At 46.3% G+C, this 27,493-nt stretch overlaps 1 protein-coding gene across 1 annotated transcript in view; it reads right to left on the bottom strand.

Annotated features, from left to right (window-relative positions):
• The window catches only part of MROH9 (maestro heat like repeat family member 9), a 128,162-nt gene extending 102,444 nt beyond the window's left edge, over positions 1 to 25,718 (bottom strand). The window contains exon 1 of the mRNA XM_045838364.1: positions 25,542 to 25,718. Coding sequence (XP_045694320.1) covers positions 25,542 to 25,718 — 177 coding nt within the window. The remainder of the gene's footprint in view (positions 1 to 25,541) is intronic.
• Positions 25,719 to 27,493: the final 1,775 nt, after the last annotated feature.

The following is a 27,493-nucleotide window of genomic DNA, read 5'->3' as shown; positions in this document are numbered from 1 at the left end:
TCCCTGTCCCATCTTTTCTGATTTGTCATACACTCAGCAGAGCTAAGCATGAAAGCCATTTTTCTGTCACTCTTTGAGCTTTAAATGAACAAGACTTTTTATGAAGTGTAATTTTCAATAACAATGAAATATTAGAAGCCCCTCTTGGAGTTCCTTGTTCCATTCCTGCCTGTGTTTCTTCTGCCCACTCCTCCCCTCCACCCCAGTCCTGTTTTCCCACCAGGTCTGTCTGCAATCACCAGCGCCTCTGATATATGGAAATGAGGATTCAGTACAGGGTCGGAGAAGTTTCCTCTAACTCTAGTACCAGGGAAGAAACCTAGCTTACACAGGGCAGGCTGTGCAGTCAGTGAATGAATTTGTGAATTAATGCCTGGGCTTGATCAGAGGTTTCGAGGGGGCTGGAAGTGTAAAGAGACGTTGGACTAGTTTTCCAGAATGTAGCAGCGTTCCTTTGATATCAGCCTCCTTTATACTTGCATTGAAACTGCCTGACTGCCCATCACCCTTCCTTAAGAGCGAAAGCCTCTGCACTTCTAATCAATCAGTTTGGATTCAAAGCATCACTCCACCACTTTGGGGCCCTGTGATTCGAAGGCCCTTACAGAGCTCCTAGGAAACAGGCGTGGCGTCAGCAGGTGCGTGTGGAGACTGTGTGGCACAGTGCGTGAGTGGGGCTAACGGCATTCACATAGCAAATGCCCGATGAGCGTCCCCTTCCTCCCCCCCACCTCTCCGCACTGCTGCCTTTCTTTTCTCTCCCCTCCTCTATTTCTGTCGGTTGTATTGGAACGAAATCACTTTCTAGAGCAGTATGTTTGTTGTGGTAGACGGGTTTGCTTGCCTTCCCAGCTGCACCACCGCCCCTCCCCCAAATCCTCTTCTTTCTCTCCCTAAGGGATGTGGCCCCTGCAGCAGCCTCAGGCAGCAACTCACGGCTGGCGGGAGCCAATCACAGCAATTCCCTGCTCTCGGAAGGCCGTGCGGCTTAGGTACAGGTGTGTGGCTTAAGTATGGGGGGCATGGTAAGGGGGGACTTGCCCACTAATGAAAAGGATATTTATGGGGAACATTGTCCTCCTCTTTAAACAAGCCTGGTCATTTCTCCATGGGCTGTCTGAAAGGGCTACAGCTATGGTCTTGAACATGAGGCATCGTCCACACACACTGTGGAGCAGAAGGATGGACACCCCGACCTCAATGACCTCGCTGGGCTGCAGAGCACCCCCTCCCAGTGCCCTGCTCTGTTAGACAACACAGGCCGCGGGGCCTGCATTCCGCTGTTTGCGGCAGACGTCAGCTGACTGCTGGAGTGTTCTGCCAAAGCCGAGCTGCAGTTCTAGCTTTCCGTGCGTGAGCTCAGGCAGGTTACCCAAACCCGCACACCTCAGGTCCCTGTTCCCCGTCATGGAGACAGTAATCTCACCCACCCCACAGACTGATACGAGGATTCAATAAATGCACGTAGAATAAGGCTTGAAGATGTGAAACCCCAGTAAGTAACAGTTAAAATGATTTTCGCAGCTCTCCCAATTCACACACGGAAAACCCTGATTATACCTCCTGATCCCACCGCAGCCCCACCAGGGAGGAAGTGGACAAAATCGTCACCGACCACTAATACAGGGGTGGGCAAACGTGTGTATGCGGTTGTTCGTATGGAAAAGAGTGCAATGACTCATAAATAACAATACAGACAGAAACTCTGTTTTGTGTACTCACAAGTGTAGACCTACTTTTGCCCACCCCTGTATTCAGTTCTGCACCCCCAGGCCTAGCTGGATGCCTGTTCTCGCCCCTTCCCAGTCTCTGTGCGTCTGTGCATGAAGCTACGGGTCCAGAGGGAGGCGGGACACCCCGTTACACATGCGTCAAAGGAAAATGAATGGGCTTAGTGTTCACGTGACCCAGTTAGGCGTTTGCGGTCTTGCTGCAAAACGTGAGGCCCAAACAACTTTTTAATTTTAGGGGCAGGGATGGGAAACTGGAACTCCCAATCTCCTTTTAGAGTAACTCCTCCTGACACTGCCCCCCAAGGCATCTTCCGTTGCCCCCCTTGAAGCTCTTCCTGGAACCAGCCCTATTGTTCCTTCCCTGATCGCTGAATCAGGGCCTCCCACACTATCAGAGGTTAACTCTGCTTTTTTCTCATTTCCGAGCGTTATCTGAAACTAGCCTTGTTTTCTTAACCCTCACTAGGATCCTCCCCTGGACGGTCAGTGTTTGGGTTTCCTTCTCTTTCTCACTGCGCCTCTCACTGAGCTCCCCCTTGGGTCTCTCCTGTGCCCGGGAGCCCCGCCTCCCTCCTCCTTGTGCGTTTTCTCTGTCGTCGCAGTTTCCGGGAAGTCCATACAGAAATACCCGGACTCGACCCCCGAATCCTTCCTGTCGGCACTTCTGCTGGCAGCGTGGCCCAGAATCCAGGCAGAACAGGTAGAGGGGGCCTCGCCATCCCCTGGATTGGAAGTCTGTTTCGTGCTTTGGATCTCAGGGGACGTCAGCATGGTTCCCAAAAGGAACCCTGCTGGGTGAGGACTGGACGTTTGTTAGTTAGGGATTGGTTCTGGTTGCCCCTGAATTGGGGAAGTTGGCACAATATAGGTTTGGCTCCTGAAGGCCAGGTACCTATTTCCTCTGGTCCCTGCTGACGAGGGGAACGGCCGTGTTTACAGCGCAAAACTATAGCTTTGTCACGAAGACTCAGGACTGTTTAAAATCTGCTTTGGTGGCTGTGGTGGCAGAATCCAGTGTCCCAGGCTGGGGACCACGGCAGCAGCATCTGCCCGCCCAGCTTCTCTTCCCAGACCTCGAGCTCTGGTCATTCTATCAGTCCGAGGACTAGCAGGACCTTCCAGTGATTTTCTTTTGGCTTAAGTTAGTTAATCTCAGTTTCTTTTGTTTGTAACTAAAAAAAAAAAAAAAACCAGAGTGGCACATTTTACTCCTTATTTCATTATGTCATGGCAATGGCAGGGTCATTACGGTGACAGGGACGTGGGATCAGGTTCTTCCAGTTACTCAGTGGCAACCTCAGGCACTGCAGTTGCCTCCCTGGGCCCCAGCCTTCCCATCTGAAACAAGGGCAAAGCAACGTCAAGCTCCCAGAATTATTGAAGGAATTAAACGAAACTTTATGTGAAAGACTCTTGGCCTTTTTTCATTAAAACTTGGCTCTGACTTTCAGGAACTTACAATTTAGTTGGGAAACTATGACAGGCATACATATTAATAATGTGGCAGCATTTATAATATTGATGTCTAACAGTATTTCATGCTGCACTGAAATATTGTGCACTGACAATATTTCAGTGCCAAATTCACCTCGGCACTGACCCTGTAAAGTAGAGAGTAGTACTCATATCTAACAGCTGAAGAAACTGAAGTTTCTGGAGAGGATGAGCAGTCGTGAGGTATCACACATGGGGAATTCAAACCCAGGGCAAACGCAGGGACTCGTGCCCCAGGACCTGCGCCCCTCACTGGCTCCCCCCGAGAGCAGCTACTTTGCTTCTTGAGGATCGCATGGAAGGGCCAAACAACAGATGCAGGTGACGCATTCTGCTGGGTCCACAGACAGAGGCCATGTCTCTTAAGACATCAGGTCACGGTGACACCAGAGTCCCAGGCTAGTGTACATCACTTTGTCATGTGTTGTTACTTCTGTCACTCCTTCCCACCTTCCTCGGTGTATCCGAACTTCCTTATTCTGGAAACTCAGCGCGGCAGCACCCCCTTCAGAAAAGACTCTGACTTGCACTGACTGGGCCAGATACCTCTCCCAGGTTTGCCCTGTGCACACATCCTGTACGTGTGGGCTCATTCTTCTGCCCACAGTCACCAGCGCGTGGGCCCCGCGAAGGCAGGGACCACATCTGTCTGATTCATCTCTCCACTCACAACGTCTAGCACAGTACCTGGCACGTGGTAGGGTGTCAATCACTGTTCATAGGCTGAGTGTGGAATGAAGTCCCCAGCAGAGCAAACCACACAGACAAATCTGGCCGAAGATAGACTGTTTGGAGTAAAAATATTTTGCAACTTCACCAATGTCAAAATATCTTGGTCCCTTCCAGAACTTGATTGCAAAAATACAGACGACCAAGATAATTAAATTGGAAGACAGGCCAAAGCAAACTCCGGGGGCATGTAAAAGAGATAGGAAAATGAAGGCTTGTGAGCATGTTTAATCCAAAAAAAGAGAAAGCTACCACCTCACCTCACTACGATCGCAGCCAGTCATTTTGAACAGATAGTGGGAATTACAAGCTTGGTGCAGGTGTGTGTCCCTGTGCACACATGTGTGCATGAATGTGTGCACATGTGTACACGTGAGGCTATGTGTTTGTATATCCGTCTATGAAATTTTGTGATTAATCATTCTGTAGACAACTGGAATTTCATGCACACTGGTATTTTTGTCCTAAGCTATTCTCCCGAAAGTCTCACACTCATAGAAATAATTTTGGCTCTTTTTTTCAACATAACGTTTTGATTACTCTGGCTCCAGCAAGTCTGGGGTTTGTCCTCTATCTGCATGCTTTTCGAGGACAAAACTTTCTGGCCATGACAGACCCATACACGCACCTGAAACAGTTTTTGTGCAATCGAAGTGTTAGACGACGTGCCAAGAAGAAGGGCTCAGGAAGAGCTGTGAGAGCCCAGGCCTGGCAGGGCGGCGAGCCGGAACTGTCAGGAAGTCCTCCGGTGCAGGAGACGCGGTGTCTTGAGTGCCTTTGGGTAGCAGTTCAGTGAGACAGGGAGCAGCACGCCAGCTCTCGGGGAGTAGACTGGAGAAGTGGGCGTGGATCACTTTCGGGAAGGACGGCGATGTAGCAACCAAAAGTACAAACAGGGTAGCACGGCGTGACCAGCGTGCCTGGGACGGTGCTGGCCCTCACAGTTTTTTAGTTATTGGCCTGCAGTAAAACTGGATTTTTCCATGAACAGTTCTACCAGTGTTCACACATGTGTAGGTTCCCGTAACCCCCACCGCAGTCAGAACACAGAACTGTTTCATCGTCCCGAATAACTCTGTGTGGGACACCTCTCTGCACCCACTCCCTCTCACTGGCAACCCCTGACCTGTTCCGCACTGTACCATTGCCTGTCCGAGAATTTCATGGCAATAGGATCACACAGTATGGGCCTTTCAACACTGGCTTCTTTGCATCAGCATCATGACTTTGAGATTCATCCAACTCGTGTATCAGTAGTTTATTCCTTTTCATTGCTGAGCAGTGTTCCCCCATCTGGGCGTGCCTCTGTTTGTCCATCCATTCGGCTGTTAAAAAACAATTGAGCTGTTTCCAGTTTGGGGCTGATTATGAATAGAGCTGCTACAAACCTTCATGTACAGTATTTTTTTGTGTGAACATGTTTTCATTTCTCTAAAGTAAAAACCTAGGAGTGAAATTGTTGGGTCACATGTGAAGTGCATGTTTAACTTTGTACTGATTGCTAAACTATGAGTAGCAATTTGAGGGGCTGTCCCAATGTGCATTCCCAGCAGCAATGAACTTCATTTGTTCTGCAGCCTTGTCACCCGTATAGTTAGTGTTGGCTCATCATAGTTTTAATTTGCATCAACCCAGTGGTTAAGGATGTGAAAGCTTTTCTCATGTGCCTCTTAGACATCAGTGTATCCTCTTTTAATGAAGTGATTGTTCAAACCATTTATCCACTTTTAACTTGGGTTGTTTGTGTTTTGACTCTTGAGTTTTGAGCATTCTTATATATTCCGGATACGATTTTCTTTGTTAAATATGTGATTTGCAAATGTTTCCTTACAGTCCATAGTTTGTGTTTTCATTCTTTTTACATGTCTTCTGCGAGTATTTTTCATGATGAAGTCCAGTTTATCATCAGTTTTTTTCTTTAATGGATCATGCATTTGGTGTAAGGTCAAATAATTTTTTTCCTAATCCCAGGGCACAAATATTTTCTTCTGAAAGTTTTACCTTTTTCCATTTAGGTCTATGAAGCAATTTGAGGTCATTTTTGTGAAAGGTATGAGGCTAAAGTTGAAGTTCATTATTTTTCGCATATGGATGTTCAGCTATTGAAAAGACTGTCCCTTCTCCACTGGATTTTCATGGCACTTGAGTCCAGCAGCCCAAGAACCAGGAGTGCCAACCTCTGAGGGCAGGAGGGGGCGGTCTCAGCCCAAGCAGAGAGAGCACACTCACCTGCCTGCCTCCTTTTTGTTTTATGTGGGCCTCAGCGGCCTGGAGGGTGTCCACCGCTGGGGAGGACCACCTGCCCTTCCACGTTCTCCCAGGTAAATGCTCATCTCCTCTGCAGCACCGCCACCCACGCAGTCTGGAACGTGCTCACCAGCTGTTTGGGCGTCACACACAATTGGCCATCACACCGCAGCTTCTTCAGGTGCCACCCGTGCTCCCGTGGCCTTTGACATGTTTTTTTTTAAAGCCCCAAGTTCTCACAGTTTTCAAAGTTCTCTGATGTTCTTTGGCAAAGCGAGGGGGTTGCTTTCCCCTGTTTGATCCTAAAGCTGCTTTTTCTTGTGCTGCAAAACTCTGTAAAAATTCCAGTAAATAGCTCTTTCAGTTTTTATGCCGTGCTTAGTTTTTGGTCTAAAGTTCAGTGCAGAACAGTTTGGCAGATGATTCCTATGGATGGACACCACACTCTATTTAGAATTTTTCTTCCTTTACAAGAAGTAAGTTTTTATCATTTGACCCACTTTATTACACCTGGATCCTTCTTCCCAGAGGATGCATTTTCTTCCGAAAGTCTCCTCACTTCCCTGCAAAGAACGTACTGAGATCACCGCACCCATCTCCCCAGGCGTGCCGGGAGATTCCAAAGTACCCATGCAAGTGGCTTTCGGGCACTTCCCATCAGTCTCAACGCACTTTCATACAGCAAAGGCACGAAGGCTGGAGACATTGGAGTCTGGAAGAGCCCTGTGGAATTCTACCTTTTTCACTTTGATAAGTTTCTTAAACTCTCTAAGCCTCACTTGTTTAATGTACAAAATAGGTGTAGGAACTACCCCATAGAATCGTGAACAGTAGGGAAGGAGTCAGCCTACAAAGTTTCTCATCCTGCCCCTAAAACACAATGCTTCCTTAATAAATGGCCATTGCTATTGATTTACTAATTATTATTATATTTTGAACACATTCGGTAATACATTGAGTATATATTTGAGCATATCGGATGAACTGTATTCAATGTATCTTCTCTTTTATGAGCACGAACACATTGTCCTGGGTAATAAGTTCCCACAGTTTACGTGGTCTTCAACGTTTGCAATTAAATCAATTTTGAAAACGGTGCTCAGGATAGCTCCGAACTGGACTGCAGGGGAGGGCTCAGGAAATGAGACATAAAGAAGAAAGTTTCCTCAAAGAAATGAATTAAAATCTGGTTAGGATTTATGCCATTCAGGGTGTATTGGAAACGATAGCGGATTAAATTTCAGCCGTCCTCACTCTAAAGAAATATATGAAGCACAAGTTAATTTGAGATGTATTTTCATTTCAAGGGATTATTTAAAAAATTTCCCCGTTAGCCTTCTCACCCTATTTGCTGCCGGGGAGTGAAGGCAGGCCCGGGCCCCGTCCTCCAGACTCAGCCGCGGCTCTCTCCGGTAAACGCCGTGAGTGGCAGCTTCCCTCAAGCCACAGTTTTCTTTCTTTTTTTTTTCTTTTTTTATTTTCTAGAAGAAAGCAATAGATTAAGAAACAAAATTTCCCTTTTTCCCAGTGGTCATCTGTAGTGACCATAATCATGATGAAAGATAATGTTGAAAATCAACCCACAAAGAGCGTATCGGGTGCACCTACTCTGCACTGAGCAACACGGTGAAGGGGGTGAAGAGAGTGCAGAGCGTTGCCTGTCCGGTTAAGACAAGACTGAAACACACAGAGCAATAAGAAGAAGCTTTGTGATTAAGCGCCGAAGGTGAAACATGAAAGCAGCACAAAACGATGGCGGCAGCGCTCTGTGGAGCTAAGTCAGAGACAGAGCCGCCCCCGACCAAGTCTAACGGGACACACGTGTGGTGCTGTGTTTCCGGAGCGGGGACGTGTGAGTCTGAGGAGACAGTGGGTCAGATCGCAGCAGCCTGAAGGCCCCGTGGGTTCGTGGGCTCAGGGCTCAGGCAGCCCTGCCCCCCCCGGGTCACAGATACGTTTCCGGTAAAGACATCTTGCCTTGCTCGCGTCGGCGTGCCCCGTGCATAGTGCGGGCCTTGGCTCCGGGGAGATGTTTCTTCCAGGTCCTGCAGGCGGCCCTCTGGGTGCAGTGCTGAGCATGAGAGAAGAGTCCCAGCTCTCCTGGGCTTATGTAACCAAAGAGTGTATCAGATGTGATGGAAGCTGTGAAGGGCTATGTCACTGAAAACAATAAAAACCGGAGGGGAGGAAGACAATTGGGGCACCTGCTCTGAGCAGATGACAGTGTCTCTGCTGAGACCTGAATGGCAGGCGACATCAGCCAACTGAGGGTCTGGACAAGTGCTCCAGGTCTTGTGAACGGCCATGCAATGACTCTGGCAGGGACTGAGCCTGGTGTGGTGGCGGAGCAGAAAGACAGCCACTGCCGATTTAATGTGCAGAGCAAGGAGTAATAGAAAGTGGAGTTGGAGGTGGGGCAGGGGCTGTGTCACTGGGCCCTTGTAAGGTGAAGGAATGAATCATTCCAAATATGATAAGGCCCTGGGCATTAGGCAATGCCCTGATATTAGTAATATTTTCAAAAGACGGCTCTGGCTGCTGTGTGGTGCAGGAGTGATGGGTGAGGGAAAGAGAAGGTTATCGCAGTGTTCGGAGGGGAAGCTGATGGCACTCGAATGGGGTGCCGATGTGTTGGATGAGTGAGCGACTAACAGCTACTGGTGCCCAGACACAGACTCGGAGAGACTGTCAGGATGTGAAACCTGGGTGACAGGCATTGGAAAGGTTCTGTGAAGGCTAGAGGAGTGGGCGCCGTCAGGGAAGAAGGCACATCTTGTCTGGGATATACTAAGACGGAAGTGGTGATAGGATGCCTATTTCCAGGGGTTCGTGGTTAATGTCAGACTGAACCTAATAAAAATTAAGAAAAATAACATGGGAATGATTGTTTATAAAGCATTCTGATTAATGTGACAGTAAAATCAGAAGAGTGAAACAGTAATAAGAGACAATAAAGAAGGTCCCATTTCACTGAAAGCTACAGAATCATGCTCTGGTGGGTGAGGGCTGCACCCGTGTAAGCCGGGGACTCCAAGGCGACCTTGAAAGGGTGACCTGTTGTTTGTTCCCTTGTCACTCCTTTACCTGAATTTGGAGATCCAGCTGCCAGATGGAAGTGGCCACCAAAAAGTCACCCCAGAACACAAGCAGCCACAAACCTGGGGCCTCCAAAGAAGCTATTCTTACCTCATGGATTCCTTCCATGTTCACCCACATTCATTCCTAGCTCTTGCCTCCCAGGGGGAACTTCCCGTGATGAGTCAGAGAAGAACCTGCTCCTCCCTCTTGACGGCTGTGGCCTCACTCAGAGAGGACATTGTACAGCTTACCTGACTTTCTCCTGAACCCGGCCGTGCCCAGGGGTTCATGTGAAAGCCAGCCCAAAAGTAAACATGGGTGTCGTAGCCACACGCCTGCCATTGATGGTGTGTTAGACTCCACACCCCTATCCCATTATAAAACGTGTTTCTCTCAGCTGGTATTTGGCTTAACCTTTCCCATTTCTCCAGACTAGGAGCAGTTTATCTCCCAAAGAAAACAAATAACACTGTCAGAAAGTTTATCCTAATAATTAGCTTGAATTTATTGCTCTCAAAGCTCGAAATCGTTCTCCTTCACAGACATCGGGAACTTGAAAACACTCGCGCACCATTACCCACATCCCTCCTGAATTATGCTGTAACCACGCGGAGTTGAATCTCTCATCATTTCCTCAGCCCTGCGCCCAACCCTTCAAATCATTCCTGTTTTCCTATACCTTCTGCATCAATCACCGGCATCTCTGTGATGTCGAGGGCCCTAGTGTGTGAACCTCTCGGATGCAGAGCCTCCTTGGAAAGCCCCTATTTCTTTCCTAAAACTCAGCAGTGCCCTTGATGACCAGATGTTAACTTAAACCTCTATCTAGTGTACTCTCTGGGTGGATTCCATAACTCAGATTCCTTGGTGGGGAACAGGATACAAGGAAGTCTGCTTTCCTGTTGTGCTCGAGAGAAGGAGCTTCTGCTACAGCCACCTCGCCCTTTTTCAGCTTCGCCTTGTTCGTTTACTCCACGAGGCTCCCGTCGCCTCGCACCCCGGGGTTGGAGATATCCCCAGCGCTCTTCCCAGAGCAGTGCGTGCAGCTGCTGCGTTTGACTTGGTTCTGCAACCCGACCTCAGGCTGTGTCAGGCGTTGCAGCCATTGCAGCCACACCGAACTTCGTCTTCAAGGCCAAGCCGTACTGACTGGCGCAGACACTTGACAGGTTATCAGTTCGCCAGTGTTCTTGAAATTCTACCAGCTGTGACTTTCCCTGCTGAAAATGCATCCCGTATTGCTCAGAGCTCATTCATTGGATTGGCGACACTCCCCACTGTTACCTTATCCCTGAGTTTTGCTTTGCTTGGCAGAAGCTCGCACATTATTTGACACCATGTGATCACTAATTTCAAAATTACAGTCCGAGATGACACGCAAAGGATTTGAATCCTGTAGCAGCAACTACAGTCATTAGCTTAGATCTTTGTTTCTCTTGGAATTCACCTAGTTGTAAATATTCTGACCAAAAACTTAAAAACAAAGAAAAAAAAATGTTCTCTGTGGTCTTCTTTGCTTACCAACAGATACATGTCCATTTTAAATGTGTAAGTTGAATAATGGTGACCAAGCCAACAGTGGAAGGAAACCTAAACGTGCAGGGAAACTAAAATCCGTGTCTGACCAGATGGTTATTTGAGACCATGGGAACCCAGGTTGTGCCAAGCATGGGATTCTTGCAGACCTTACCACATACCTGACATCAGAGTAAGTCACTCAGAAGGAGTCTAGCCAAAGCCATGACTTTCCCTAAACATTGCCTCCAAGCATCCTTTGGTGGGAGCTTCAATTTCACATCTCTAGGCTAAAATGGAATTCCTTAAGTCTTTCCTTGCATGACTTGTTTTGAAACACAGTAAGCTTTCTCCTGATTGACCAAAATAATTATGCCTGTGTGCAGTTTCCAAGATTTAAATTGGGAATAAATCTTTGCAGGATAAAATGTCTGGCACCGTTCTTTGCTGGGTGTATGGAAGAGGGGGTGGGGGATGTGCTCTTATAAGATTTTAAAGGGGAATTGATTGTCTTGGGCACTGACGGCCTTGCCACCTGGCGAATACCTACACCATCCCTAACTCCGAATCACCCAAATTTGAGCAGCGCCCGGTCATTCCTGTTCCCATTGGCAGGGATATTCTGCTGCCTTCATTTTTTAAAAGACCTTTCCGTTCCCAGATAGTTCCTATGTTTTTTCTAAGTTTTTTCCTTATGTTTCCTTTTTTAAAAACACCATCCTAACCCTGATTGAATAGTACTTTTATTTTATAGGTATAGAGATTTTCAAGAATCAATAGTTGAGTGATCAGATTTCTAAGTGACCTACTAACTTCTGTCGATCAAAGCCTTTCCTAATAATCTAAACAACTACCTATCGGCACAAAGCTGGTTGAAAAATAGTCATTTAAGCCCCTTGTAAAGTATAAAGTGTTACATTACTGTGAAATAGTTTTTTAAAAATTGGAAAGCCCTGTTCATCGTCCTCTCCCCATTAAATAAATATCGTTCTCATCCTCTACTCGTGTATCTGCTACCCTCTACTTTCATCCTCTGCTTTCCCGGTGGGAAGGTCATCACGGACCTTGTGTACGGTGTGATGTCAAATCTCGGTTCTCACACGTCTCCCGCCTCTAGCAATTCGGTTCCTGACCCAGCTGTTCACGGGAGAGGCGTCTCAGCTGTTGAACAAAACTTCAGTTGTCACCCTGACAACCCTTTCATGCTGATACCTGTGTGACAGTCACACATCTCTCAGGTGACCAACCAAGGAGAGAATGTCTGGGCATGAGTACGATTCAGTTTTCAAACAAATTGCTTCTCGGATGCCTTCTGAAATGAATTCAGTTTGAGGACCATAATTTCAGTTTGAGAACCATAATTTCAGTTTGAGGACCATAATTTTGTTTTTCCTCTTGTATGAATTATAGCTGTCCAAGTTCTATGTATTAAATAGTTTCTCCTTCCCCATGTTATCAAGTACCAAAATTACCTGTGTTCATGCCGCTTTGTGAGCTGTCTGATTTGTTCTATCAATGAGTCCACCCATACACCGTACCTTTTTAGCTTCAAAATAACTTTCTGATCTCATATTTAGAGCCACAAGTATTTTCTTTCTTTTTAAAACACAACCGGGCTATTCTTTGCCCTTTGCTGTTTTACATAAATTAATGAGTCAACCTGCCAAAATAGCCTGTTAAAATTAATTTTTTACATCTGAGAATACGGAGATTATTTATCTGTATTTATAATTGTTGTACACTGATGTTATTTCACCAGAAACATTTTGATGAAATTTTTGTTACTATTTATCACTAATTTCTTAGGACAATTTTCTAGACAATAAACTGTTAAGTAGAATAGTTATCTCCTATACCAAATAGTGGGTTATGAAAAATTTTAAATATGCCAAATAGGTTGAAAGAATAATATAATACATTTCATGGATGAAACATCTAGCTAGAACAGCTGTTAACATTTTGCCATTTCAAAGTAAGAAGCAGACATTGTGACATTCCTAAAAATGAAGACATCCCTACATCTCTTAAAAATAAGGACATTTTCCTTTGTAAACATAATGCTATTATTGCACTAGATAGATTAACCATAAATTTTAATATAAAGTCATGCCAGTCCCTATTTAAATATTCTCACATTGTCAAATATCTTAATCTGCTGTTTTTTCTAAAGAACAAAACTCCACTGGTTTTATGTCTTTTTTTAGTCTCCATTAATTGAGAACAACCCCCATACCAGCTTTCTTTGAAATAATACTGAATTTTAAAGAGATTGGGCTAGTTGTCTTGTAAAACTACAATCTGAATTTGCCTGACTGAGCTGTTCTGTGTGGATGATAAGTGTCTTGCTTCTTTAATTTCTTGTATTCCTATAAACTGGAAGTTGGGTTCAAAGAAATAATTAGCTTCAGGTTGAACATGTTCAGTAAGAATATTTTGTAGGGAGTGCTGCGCCCAACACATCACGTTACTTGAGGTAGCACATAAAATCCAGGTGTCTTGCTATTGGTAATACCGAATCTGAGCCCTTGGTTGAGATGGTAAAAATCAGCGCTTTCCATCATGAAGCTATTTTTTTTATTATTACAAATAGGAAGTTAAATATGGGAGACAGTTTGGTTCCTTGTAGAAATAGCTTTTCTCTTTTAGCTTCATTGCTGTATAATTGACTGATAAAATTGTAAGCTATTTAAAAGTGTACAGCCTGATGATGTTATATACATATGTATTATGAAAGGGTTCTCATGATCAAACCTTTTCACATGTTCATCACCCTGTATATTTACTTGTTTTTGGTGAAAACACCAGTTCTACTCTCTTAGCAAATTTTCATTATACAACACAGTATCATCTACTACAGTCACCATGTCATATATTAAATTTTCACTCCTCATTAATTTTATTACTGAATGTTTTTACCCTCTTATCAGAGTCTATGTCCCCACCACCAAACCCCTAGTGATAACCACTGCACTGTTTCTGTTTGACTTTTTTTTAGATTCCACAAAAGTGGTGTCATGCAGTATTTGTTTTTCTCTGACTTATTTTACTTAGCATAATGCCCTCTAGATTCATCCATGCTGTCATAAATGACAGGTTTTTTTTCTTTTTTAAGGCAGAATAATATTCCATTGTATATTTATATACCACATTTTTTAATTCTTTCATCTGTTGTTGGACATTTATGTTGCTTCCATGTCTTGGCTATTACAAGTAATACTGCAACAAAATGAGACTACAGATATCTCCCGGATGGTGATTGTATTTCCTTTGGATTTATACCCTGAAGTGCAGGGCTGGATCATGTGGCAGTTTTATTTTTAACTTCCTGAGGACCCTCCATACTGTTTTCCACAGTGGCTGCACCAGTTTTATTTCCAGGGCTCCTTTCCTCCACACTCTCCTCAAGCAGCACTTGTTAGCTTTTGTCTTTCGATAACAGTCTTCTTAATACAAGTGAAGCGACGTCTCATTGTGGTTTTGATTTGCATCTCCCTCATGATCAGTGATGTGGAGCACACTGTCAGGACTTGTTTGAAAGTCTTCTTTAGAAAAATACCCATTCAGGTTCCTTGCCCACTTTTAAATCGGGGTATTTGGGTTTTTGCTATTGAGTTGTACGAGTTCCATGTATATTTTGGATATTAACCCCTTATCAAATATGTGGTTTGCACATATTTTCTTCCATAGGCTGCCTTTTCATGTTGTCGATGGTTTCTTTTGCTGTGCAGAAATGTTTAAGTTTGATGTAGTCCTACTTGTTTGTTTCACTTTTGTTGCCTTTGCTTTTGCTGTCGAATGCAAAAAGTCATTGTCAAGACACATGTTAAGGAAGTTACTTCCTATCTTTTTTCTTCTGGGTCTTGTAATTTATCACTCTGAACATGTTTCCTTTGTTTTATAGCTTCATGTTTCGTGTCTGTGCTAACGATTCTCAAAAAGTTTCCCAAACCAAGATCTCTCACCCAAATCTTCACTCACTTACCTAACTGCCCATTGAGCATTTCCATGTTATGTTCCAAAGATGCCTGAAACTCATCCAGGCCCATCTAGATCCATCACTCTCTAAGCCTCACCCTTCCCAGCCCCATCATCCTCGTAAGCACTGCTCCCTATGATTCATCGGCAAGCAGACCACGATCGAAGCTCAGAGCCTGGTGAGCATTCATTCCGATCTCTGCCGCCTCTCCCTTCCTTAATGCCCTTCAGATTCTTCCTCTGTGGTATCTGTTGACTTTGTCCACACATTAAAATTATTCACCCGGATTATGATACAGCCCTTCATCTTCCTGCCTACAACAATTTCCCCCTTCCAGGCACTCACACTGTAGTCAGAGCAGATTTCCTAAACCAGGACTGACTCAGGTCCCTTAACTGCTAACAGTTGTAATGACTCAACATGCCCTCAGGATGAGGTCCAACCTCCTGCATGGGACTTGCAGAGTCAACAGTTCAGCCCCTCTCTGACCTTGCGCAGTTTTTATGAACAATTTCAGGACTTCGTTTGTGTTTTCCTTCCTTTTTCACATGGTTAACTCCTCAGGACCCTTTAGATCTCATCTCAGGTCTTCCTTTGTCATTAAAGCCCTTTCTAATCCCCTATGTCTCAAGAATGACTCAGGGGCTCTTTATGTTGATTCCCTTATACCTGGTATTTACCCTCTCATAGATTTTATTCATATGCTATTACCTGATGAGTTATTGGAGGAGAGTGACAGCTTCACCAATTTCTTAGCACCTAGCACAGAACCTGACATGGGACAAGTACTCAGTGAGTGACTGTTAAAGGAATAAATGAATGCATACATACATGTATAGATGAATGACTGGTCCTTCAAAGTTTACTCCCAGTTCCTAAGCTATCTGTCGGTACTTCCCTTCATCTATTAAAAAAAGTGTCAAAAATTCAAAGTTATCTGTATTATTTTGGACTGAAAGTTTTTCAAATCCCTTGAAGTTGCAGGTAGATGTTCCTTTCAAATAAAAGTGGAACTTTGCTAAGTTCTACTTTTTAGATGATAATAGTAGGTAATGATTAGGGAACACTGTTTTAATCAGTGTTCTTAGCACTTGACATGTGATAAGTTACTGAACCCTCATGACAACCCAGTGAGAGTGCTACTGTACCACCTTGTACATGATAACCTGAGGCACAGTCGCATGTAGCAACCCCCACAAAGTTCACAGTTAGTGAGCGGAGCTGGGATTCAAACCCAGACAGCCTCGGTGAGAAAGGCTTTTGGTTTGAGAACTTTTATTTCATTTTTCCTTACATTTACTGTGTGAATGCTCTTGCCAATCTTTGTTATATTTACATATGTAAATGTGGAACCTATCCCATTTAGTCTCTGTAGAACCACTCAGACTTAGCTTTATCCTTTGAAACCAAAAGCACAAACGCTAATACTCATTATAAGGTGGAGTATACCTCCAGCTCACCTCTACATCCTTCTCCACAGGTCTGAGTAAGCACGCATACAGCACCGAGTTTGCTCCCTAACCCCAGCACTGACTACGTAATTTGCAGGCACCAGTGCAAAACGAAAATGCGGGGCCCCTCGTTACAAACATGGTCAAGCACTTCAGGGTGCCCCCAGCCAGCATGAAACCAAGCACGGGGCCCCCGCAGCTGCACGGGAAGCACACCCACAAAGCCAGCCCTGCGAAGTCTCCTTCCCAAGATGCAACGGACCACGGTCCCCTGCCTACAGGTGACAGTCTCTTAACTATGCTGCTTAGCTTTCTGTACCTGCGACTGACATTCCATCCTCCACTCTAAAACAACACCTCTGAGTCGCTGGAGATGGCAACCCTCACTGCCATCACACAGCACGGAACCTGGACAATCACACTGGGAACGTACGCACCACCTGTGTGCTCTACCCACCAAAACACCCATGTCACAACATCGTGTGACAGAAATACATCCCCATCTCACAGATGAATAAACAGACAGAGGTGAAGTAAATTCTGTGTGGTCGCTTGGCGGGTGAATTTGAGAAGCCAGCTGAAGCCTAGAGCCACCTGCCTTTAAAGACCACAGCTTTTCCACGATTCCAGCTCCTCCTGTTGCGACAGCGGAAAAAAGGCACAGTCGGGCATGGATAAGGAAGTTGGATTCTGAGACATTAGTTCTTGCTCTGAGCGAATAAAACCTTCCCTTTATTTGCTCTGCGTATCGTCCCCGTTGATCCCAGCGCCTTAGTCATGGGCATGTGTGCACAAGACAGTGTGTGACTTTTAAAAAAGAACAAGACTGTCCTCTGAGGCTTGGCGAGGTCCCCACTGGAGTCCTGTCACGGTCACTCAAACGTCAGGGGCAAATGCAGACCATTAGGAATTACAAGGCCAGCTGTTGTGTTATATCATTAGGTTTTTGAGACCAACTGGGAAAAAATCGACTTCTGCCAAGAGGCGAGTCTCCAGGCTCTGCAACAAATATCAATTCCAATTTGCTTGAAGTTGTGCAGAGTTATTATTTTTTTTCTTCTGTTTCTCATGATTCCAGAAGTGATTCCCTGCACATTGGTGGAAGCCTAAGCTGAAGTATGTCATAGTTTTCATCTAGATTGAAGAAGAAGTGCATTTCCTCATGCCTGCTACATCAGCGCCGGGCACATAGTTTCCATTTAAAGTGAAGAAAATACGTGTTTATTGCTGCCCTCTGAACCACAGCTGGGCATAAAACTTGTTGGGACTTTGAGCTGAGAACAGTGCATAATTCGCAGAACCAATCATCTGGCCTCAGGCAACGGAAAAAAAGAATCGTAATTTGTTATTCTCACTTGTGAACCATTATATTGTCCAGTTAAGAGTTCTAGCCATCCCGAAACTCACCCGTGGCTCTCCTCGGCACCCCTCGGTGGGGAGCCGGACGGCGCCTCTGATGATTCCAGAGTGTTTTGGAACCATGAAGTGTTAACATTGGAAGGGACCTGAAAGACCACATAATCTAAATACCTCATTTTACAGACGAGGATGCTGATGTTCGGAGAAGTTTCAAGGTGGCCGCAGTCCTAAAGCCAGCGTCAGAGCCGCCCTGGGAATCGGGGCCTCTGATCCCCGTCGAGTTCTCGGCCCGTCACCCCGCAGCTGCTCGCGGTGCTTAGCCGAGATGTCAGGCTCCATTTGCTTTGACTCTGCCAGCGATTTCCAGCGAAGCAGGGAAACACTTTGAAGTAGGAACACGTGAACGAATCCAGTTTTATCGAGCATATACTTCTTTTTGATTATTCACGCAGCATTCATTATGGTGCCTTGCTCATAGAGAGCCTTCAACCATTCTTCCATGCACGTTTTCAGTCGTCAAACATTTATCGAGCGTTAAATAACATAACAGGTTGTGGGTTGGGTCTCCAGTTGGAGCGCGTGCAGAAGGCAACTGGTCAGTGTTTCTCTCTCATGTCAGTGTTTCTCTCCTTGTCTTTCTCCTTCCCGTGCCCTCTCTCTGGAATCAATTTTAAAACATTAAAAAAGACATAACAGGCGCTTACAAGGATGGAATTCATCGTTCACTTCTAGGAAGACGTGATCTGTGCCCTAAAGGAGCTTCCAGTCCAGCGGAACTGATACTGAGCCATTAGTAATTGTTTAATTACTAAGAATTACATGAACAGGGAGTTAATGATAAAGACACAATACAAGCACCCCCGAAAGAAGGATGAACTTGGCAAAAGGTGTTTTGAGTAAGCAGCATGAGCAGTCAAATGTCCCGATGGAAACCGATGTGGGCTCTCCCTGCAGACAGGAGAGCCCACGGACAGAGGCACAGAGCATGCAGGCCGCGCCATATTCTGGAACCTTCGAGGCCGAGAGTCTGTGCAGCGGGAGAGCTGGGCGATTTCATCCAGCTCAAAAGTAGTTCCGACCGGGCGCAGTCGCGGGGACCGCTGGGCGTCCCATTTTCACCCAGCGCCCTTTCTTTCCCAGCTCTGTGTAGAGAACAGAGCCAGCGCTCTTTAAAGTACAACTGCCCACTGCAAGAAGCCGTGGCCCGAGCTTGAATAATTTGCTGTAACTCAAGAGTGAGGGACGTGAATGCTCAGAATAATAAACTCTTTTTTAACAGATTTTTAAACTCAGGTGGTAACAAAAACTAAGTTTAAAGGGTATCAAATGCTGGTCCTCCAGGGGTCTATTTTAATTAGCATGCTATTATTAATATAGAAATATATTACATAAGTACATACATAAGGTATTGTTACTGTATAACTCTCCTCTCTAAAGTAACTAAAAACTGCTTTCTTGCTTAAATTTCAAACCATTCCCATGGGCTCTGACCCGCCTCCTGATCCAGCCAGCAGGCGCTCACCTGCGCGTGTATATGGATTCTGTGCGCACTGCATGTGTTTATCCCTCGTCTCTGACCACGCCCCGAACGTGCACTCCCTTCCCAGACTCCGGCACTGCCCTGCCCACGCATGTGTATGGCGTCAGAGCTGCGGAAAGGGCTGGTGGGTCCTCCAAGCCTGAGCACCCGCTTCTCTTGACCCCTCAGTGGCTGGCGGAGCTCCGGCGTTAGGGTTCCATTCTGGCTGGGGGAAGACAGCCAGGACTGCTCTGCGGTGGAGGTGCAAGAGGGTACAGGTTGGATCCCAGAGGACCTTCTTGGTGAAGCTGCAGGTTAAGAAAATATTTTTAAGTTGTGAATCTAGGAGCATATTGTCACGTGTGGCAAAACCAGAGGTCAAAGAGACAGGCTGGGAACAGTGACAGAAACACGGTACAGGGAGTATCTTCCTGATGGGCAGACAGGAGAGAAGAAGGACAAAAGGGTATAAAAGGGGAGAATTTTATTTTAATACTTCCTTTTTAATGCAATTTGTGTGAAAAATACTGCAGTCATAGGTTTCAAAAGCAAAAATACAAGCAGCTGTTTGCAGAGGCAGACACTCAGCAAACACTGAGTATCTGCTGTGCACTAGGCTCTGTTTGCCCATGAACTTATCCTCCTGGCCATGAGTCTGTGAAGTAGTTATTTTGAGCCCCACTTTTCTGATTAGGAAATTGAGTCTGCAAGAACGGTAGTCCCCCTTATCCGTGGTTTTGCTCTGTGAAGTTTCAGTTACCTGTGGTCAGCTGTGGTCTGGAAACATTAAATGGAAAATACCGGATGTTTTGAGAGAGAGGGAGAAAGGCTACAGTCATATAACTTGTATTAGAGTATTTTGTTATAATTGTTCTTATTGTTGTTGATCTCTTACAGTGCCTAATACATAAAGGGAAAGGTCTGTATGTGTAGGAAAAAACATAGTATCTGTAGGGTTTGGTGCTGTCTGTGTTTTCAGGCACCCACTGGGGGTCTTGGAACATACACCCCTGAATATGGGGGCCACTGCGCATAATTTCCCTAAGGTCACACAGTTGACCCTGAAACTGGCTGGTGTCTCCCAGGGGCTCTCTCCACTGCGCCAGCTTGCCGGCCAGGGATGAAGGACACAGCCTTGTCCTCAGTGGATTCTCCACCACCCAGGCGAGAAAGACAAGGGGACCGCTCCCACCCACTCCTGGTGCGGGGAGCTGCTGCCCACCTGAGGACCAGCAGAGAAGGCTCCATAAAATATAATCGCTCAGCGTATTTGTTTGAAATGTTGAAGAAGCCATTTCTGCTATTCAGCACATTTTCAGTTTTCGCGCCGCCCACTTCTGTGGAACTCCCGCAGCACTGGAGCAAGGCACCGTCCGGGTGTGGGGGGGAGCGGGTTTTTGGATGCTTCGTCGCCCCTGCAGTTCTCTCCGGAGCCACCGTGTGGTATTGTTGTGCAGCCCAAACGTTGCTTCTTTCGGCCATCTGGGCCTCCCCGGCCTGGTTCCAGTCTGAGGGGTATCTTTTCTGAGAGTATCAGTTCTCCGTAGGTGCGTATTTTCTCCCTCAATCCAGGGCCTCTAAAATCTCCAGGTTCTCCGCTTTCCCTAAACGCTGAGGGAAATGGCTGACCCAACGTGTGTGTTAGACAAGGCCACTGGGGCACATTTGCCTATGTCACTGCTTCAAGGAAAGGGGACAGTTCTGTACTTATTGGCCTTTTATCACAGCACCCCACGGGATGGCAATGCCTGGCCCACGGCCATGGCAGAGCGCCCCCCCTGTGGCCAGGCTGGGTAGTACCATGCGGACACATGGCCAAGCTGCTTTCGGGATGCTCTCAGCTCTTCCCTTGTTGGAGCCCCGTAACAGCACATGAGAAGTGAGGTCTCACTTGATAACCCCACACAGCAGGACAACCACTGGGGAGGGTCCAGTAAAAGGAGAACCCTGAGTTTTTGAATTTGCATCAAAAGTCCCGGCATCTCCTTGGAAACCTCTGGAAAATTTCAGGCCTTGAATTTCCCATCTGTGTTCAAAAGCCAACCCCTGTTTCCTACCCACCACAATCATCACTGCGTTTTAAGCTTTATGGACACATCATTTTGCTGATACATCTGGACACCCAGAGGACAATTGCTCGGGTACCATCTCCACTTATTTGTGAAGAGAGCTGGTCCCTGGCACCAACGTGAACAATGATGAGCCCTAGTCTCTGGTTTTACGTACTGTGTTTTTCCAAGGGTGTCTCATGCATTCTTCCAGCAACTCTGTAAGGAAGGTGTTGCTAGTTGCAAATCAGGAAACTGAGCTGCTGAGAGGCTGCATGCTTTTTCTCAGTTCACCAAGTGACAGCGAGAAGGTGGAACCGGGGCTTCCGACTGTCAGTGTCCTTCAGCCATACTGTGCTAACAGGCAGACTGTTACAAACAAACTCACAATATTTCAAATAATGAACAAATGCACATTCAATAAATAGAGTTTGGGATCAAAGACAAAGACATAACAGGGGGTGGGAAATTAGGGAAACAGACTTCCATGAAATGAGTGAGATTTTAATAATCGAAATGTCGTACATGCTTTGAACTTCCTTTAGGCAGAATTCTCATGGAAAAAAAAAATAGCTTCATAGGCGGCAGGCAAGTTGATTCCATGGCTTAAAAGAAAACTCTCGTCCGCTAACGTTCATCATGATGTCTTTCATTTGAAAATGTGCTTTGCACATGTGAGTGCCTAATAAATGCTAGTTGCTAATGACAATGAAGACTGATGCACTGAAGTCACCTTTGGCACTGAACTTGTCAGCTTTCCCAGGAGCAGCACATGAGGAAGGACGCTGCGTCCCATTAGCAGCTCCGCTGAGCATTTGGGTCTGCAAGAAGCACTTTTTGAGCCCACTGTGGTGGGGGTCCGAGGGCTGATAACACAAGGCCATATACGCACAACGCCAATCATTCCAATGAAAGCTGAAACATTCAGTCAGTCATCTGGGGTTTCGGCCACGTGACACTGAACATCTGGATGACTGAGTGTTTCCAGTTTTCACCAGGATGGCGCCCCGTAGATGCCGACGTCCACTCTTGGAGACCGGCAGTGCTCTGAGATGAATAAACATTTACGTGGCACGGCACGGGCCATGAGAGTGCATCTCATTCATTCATTCCTCAGTAGTCATGTTTGTAGGAGGGAGTGCCCATGTCACCAGTCACTCTGTTGGTACAAGAGATCAAGCGTGCACAAAGCGCTCCCAGGCCAGGGGAGGAAGACAGTGATCCCAATACAAGGCAGTAACGGCTGTCACAGAGGCATAAACAAAACGCCACAGGAATGCAAAGCAGAAACGAGCTAGTTGTGCCTAAGAGAGCTTGCAGATCTTCAAAGATGGGTGATATTTGAACAGGGTCATGCGATGCTAAACAGAGGAGGGGGGTGTGTTCCAGGTGAGGAGGAAAGTGGGACAGTGATGAACAGAGAGACAGAGACTTAAAAACACCTTCTAGGAAAGGGAGACGGAGGAGGTGGTGAGCATGGGGTGGTACACCTGCTTGAAGGCCTGGGTGTTACAGGTCCAGGCTTCAGCCCCTTCCAACTACACACCTTCCATGAAACAGGAGGTCCACAGGCAGGAGGACATGCTCACCCAGAGCCCCTCACCCCTACCCCCGTGCCACTCCTTCCCTTTGCAGACCGCAGTCTGGTTTCCTAGGATCCAGAATGCCCTGCCCAAACAGCCCCCAAATGATGCTTGAGGTCCTGCACTTTTCTTTCCCTGAAATCCATCTTCCAAAGCTAGATTGTGCTACGGCTGTGAGCTTCACCTACGCAGAGTTAAGAGTGGTGAGCGAGCTTTAATGTGTGAGCTGGAGTCCATGCACCACGTGGTATGTCTGAGGCTCTCACACACTGGCTGGAGCTGGGTATGGAAAGGGAAGGGGTGGAGCTGGCCATCCCCAATCCACCATGAGCAAGAGTGGAATTCCCAGGGGTTCAGGAAAGCGAAATTAGAACCTAGCCTTGCAGGTGGTTCTAAAGGTAGGATAGTCAGTGTAAGATTATGTCACATGTCTTATTTGACACGTTGTTACCTTGCTTCATAACTTTTAACTATGTAAATACACTGTATGTCAGCCTCCACTGATACTCTTGACCTGTATTTTGTAAATTTTAGGGACAGGTTTGTACTGGGGGAAACTTGTTAATGAAGAGGCTGGGGAGAGGTGTCGGGACTAACCTGTAAGGGGTTTTACAGGACAGACTTAGCATAAATGTTTCTAAAACAAGACATTGCTGGCTCAAATCTTTCCCCTTCATGCTCTCTGCAGTTGCTCCTGCCTCAGAGATGCCTTTCTTCTCTAAACTGCTGTTACAATTATTACCCATGCCGTACGGGGTAGTTCTTAATGATGGAACACTGAAAGGATGAATGAACATCGTCTTAACTCTCCAACCTGGCTACCAGCTCCAAGAAAAGATAAACGTCTAACATGTTTTTCTCTTCCATGAATGTCTTACATAGTTTTGGGGTGGTGGTTTTGCTAATAATAACTGCTTAACAACTCACTGCAAAAAGTGGTTAATGAAAAACAAACTTCAGGGTGACAACAGCACCCTGTCCAGATGCCAACCCTATTATGTGCCTTTTCCCCTTCAGGACAGGATGGATAATTTGCAGCACCTGGTGCAAAATGAAAACATGGGGCTTCTGTCCAAAAATTATTAAAAATTATCAAGGTGATAGTAGAGCGTTAAACCAAGCTGGGGGCGTTGCTGAGAGGCGGTCGGGGGGTATCCCCGGTGTGTCCAACTGCCCGGGTCTGTTCCCTCCACGCCGTGAAGACAAGATACCTTTCCTTTGGGCTTTGTCGGTAGACTCGGTGGACACGATCTTTGGGAGTCTTTCCCAAAGGGTGGTCTGGCAGGAGTCGAGGCGACTTCAGATGGCGCATTTGTTTAGTGTCGTGGTTACGTACCAGTGTGTTATGATCTGTGTAGTGGTTATGCAGATGTGCTCCAGGGAAATAGAATCTGCACATCAGTCAATAATTTCATGTTTATTATTGTTTGGGACAGGGCTAAGTTAAGAAATGGCCTGAGTTAAAGAAAAGTAGTAAGGAAACAAGAGTACAAATGGTATGCAGATGCTGCAGGAAGTGTAATGTGGTGCTGGGAGCCCTGAAGTTTGGGAACAGTGGGGAAAACCGGGTGCTCACCGTGGCCCAGGGGCGCTCAGCGCTGGCGAGGCATTCGTGGGCCACCCCTGACCTTTGCTCTTCTGTTCCGGCTGATCCCTTTTTCTGTGTTTGCCATTAGGCTGGTAGGATTTCTTTAAGATTGAAAAGGAAAGGCCACTGAATCTCGGAGGCAGTCACCGGAAGTCTGCAGGACCTCCGAGTCCGTCAACCGTGCACCGCCCCCTTTCCTCGCTCTGTCCTGCAGACAGAGAAGACACTTGGCAAGGAGCAGAAGACTCGAAACTGGCCACAAAGCCCTTGCCACCCACATCCCAGTAAGCCCTCCACTGCAGCTTTATATACGTACACGTGAAATTTAGCAAAGGCTCTTTGAGGTAATTGCCTGCATTTATGCCACTCTTGAATATCTAAATGATACAAAGTGAAACTCCCGACTGTACTTGATTTGATCGACAATCCAGTAAAGTATTAGTATATTCACATGGCCAAGTGGCTCTCCCAAGAGCACCTACAGGGCAAGGCAAGTCTTAGAAGGGAGGCTTATACCTAGCTCTTCTCGTTCCCAAGTTCAAAACATTTTCACCATTCTTTGCTAGGACGCTGAACACGAGGGCCCATTAATCATCCTAGAATGATGTTTCTATTAAGCTCACCCAGAACTAGTGCTCCGGATTCCTGCAGGTATTCATCTTAGGGAACTAGAAACAAGCAATCAGGATTCCTGGGAAATCTTGGGAATTCCCAAAGTCATGTTATTCTTAAAGTATTTTCAACATTATTTTTGCCCTTTACTCATTATGGATGCCTAAAAAGTATTTAATAAATATATCTATTGTCAATTATGAATTTATTATTAAAATAATAGATATTAAGTTTGATACTACTAAAAGGAAAGCCTGTGGCAAATATTTCAACTGGAAAATACCACAAAACCTAATTGGGTATATTAATGTTTACTATTAACAAGTAATAGATATTAAGTTTGGTTGTACTAAAAAGAACTGTAGCCTATGGCAAATATCCCAACACTGGACAATACCAGAAAACACGTAATTGGATAATATTTATTTAGATCTTCTAACAAGGTTAACAGCAATACACAGAAATCACGTGTCATTATTATCAATTTGAAGGCTTATTTTGCTCCCCGAGTCTGTTATTTTTAGAAACCCCGGTCATAGAGTGACCAGTTTGTATGACTCCATGTGACGAGAGTTGCTATTATTGATTTTATCTACAAGAATGACTCACTCGCAGCAGCGCACAGGCCACGAGCACGCGCTCGGCCTGGGAACGCAGCCGGCAGCGCCGGTGAGGCGGCGGCCTCCCCTGCGCGCTCCTGTCCTGGTCCCGCAGGCCCGCCTTGACCTCCGCGTCGCACGGTTCTTCTGACTCAGCTCCCTCTCCGTGTCGTCTGTTCATTTTCATTCTCTCGGGAGATCATATTCTTCTTCCCATTTGCCTGGCGTCTCAGCCTATTTAGCTCGGGATGCTGGATTGGAAGAGGGCACAGAGGTCGCAGGAGCGCTGGGAAGAGATTTCCGTGCGGCACAGCCAGCTAGGACAGGTGGCGGTGCTGGGTGGTGAGCACCTGGAGGGGGCAGTCAGGTCGGATTCTTTGTGTCCCAGCGAAGAGAGGAGAAACGGCTAAGGGCGGTTTTTAACTTCCTCCTTTTTGAAATAAAGAGCCTTTTAAACGCCCTATTAGGTAATGAGTATTCTACACGGATTTAAATTCACTGTCTTCCCAGGAAGGACTGTTATTTAGGAGTTAATTGCTAGTTGCTTGTTTAGTCTTTCTGTGGCTGTCAGATTGCTGCTGAGTGCCCACTCATAAACAAGAAGCTTCCTAGCCTGTCCTCCCCTGACCAAACGGACATGTGTTTCCCATTTAAACATTTCATTGCCCCAACTGAAAACAAATCAGCTGTGTCTTTGGGATCTTAAGGGGAGAAGGTTGGGATTTATTCCTGGACAAGGCTGAGGAAAACATTACCCTAATGGATGAAATATGTTTGTACTGAAGGTTTCTTAAAAGTGTTGAATGGGCCTTTCCCAACGTGATCCCCTCTTCCCTGAAAAGGCAGGCACGTCCGTGGGTATCGTCCTAGCTTGGCCCCGGCGTGAGGAGCAGTGGAGGAGTCTTGCGCTGGCTCCCATAATCCTGAGGCGCGGTCGCCGTCTCAGAGGCCGCTCACCCACCTTGAGCGGCGCGGCCCCGGACGCCGCTCTCTCTTGGCCGGGTTCAGCGCCGAAACCCGCTTCCTGTGTTCCGAAGCCAAATTCCTCCTCCAGTTCAGCTTTTCCCAAGAAGGCTCTCACTGATTTCTCAATGTTCAGTGTGGTCAGCAAGAAAATTGGTTCTGGAAAAAATATTGGACTGTCTGCATAGAAAATAATGATCTCCTTAAGACTGCAAGCCCACTGTGGAGGACTTTTGGCTCCTTTTATGTGCTGTGCCCCGATGGAGCACAGGAAATAGGCCAATGGGTTATTTTCCTTGGCGCTCCGGAGCGTGTTTGGTGTAGCAGTTGGACGGCTTTTAGAGGTCAGGCCGGGCAGCGCAACGCGAAGCCGCTGTCAGTGTGTCAGGGTCTGCAGGGTAATTAGCAAGACTCACCAACACTGACAGGTTTCTTCTGAGACCTATGTGATAGTAATGCCCCACAAGCAAAATATACTGGTTTTTCTTTTGTCTGGTTTTGCCACTATGTGCTTGGAGACTCAGAGGAACTTGAGAGCTAGCGCACTGCACAGTGTATGTAGCAAGAGAACAGCCAGCTAACCAGCAGCTGGCCTCTCACTCGTAGTGGCGCCGGACACGCAGGCGCTGAAAATACATCAGGACCGTGGGGAAGGTGTATTTAGATATTAACCTCGTAGAGATATCTAATTCAAGTTCAGAATGGAAAGTAGACGTCACTTCTCTGTCACGCAAATCAGCCAGCCTCCATCTGACAAGAGTGAAGTGTCCCAGTCTCCCTGTTCTAGGCTTGGCCCTGCCCCCAGCCTGGACCTCTGAGCAGAGAACATTTTAGCAGAATCATTAGTCTATAGTCCTATGTACATTTTATTCTAGCTTTCATATGCCATGGGATGATATCTGTCCTCCTGCACTTGAATTGTTTTAATGTAAGACCATAGGTTTCCTCACGGTTGTCATTCTGGGGTATAAAGTGAGACCTTACTTGACACGAAGCTTT

The sequence above is a fragment of the Phyllostomus hastatus genome, unplaced genomic scaffold (assembly GCF_019186645.2).
Source record: "Phyllostomus hastatus isolate PE091 unplaced genomic scaffold, TTU_PhHast_1.1 phas_contig_283, whole genome shotgun sequence".
In the NCBI taxonomy this organism is placed as follows: domain Eukaryota; kingdom Metazoa; phylum Chordata; class Mammalia; order Chiroptera; family Phyllostomidae; genus Phyllostomus; species Phyllostomus hastatus.
This window is presented reverse-complemented; position numbering and strand designations above follow the sequence as displayed.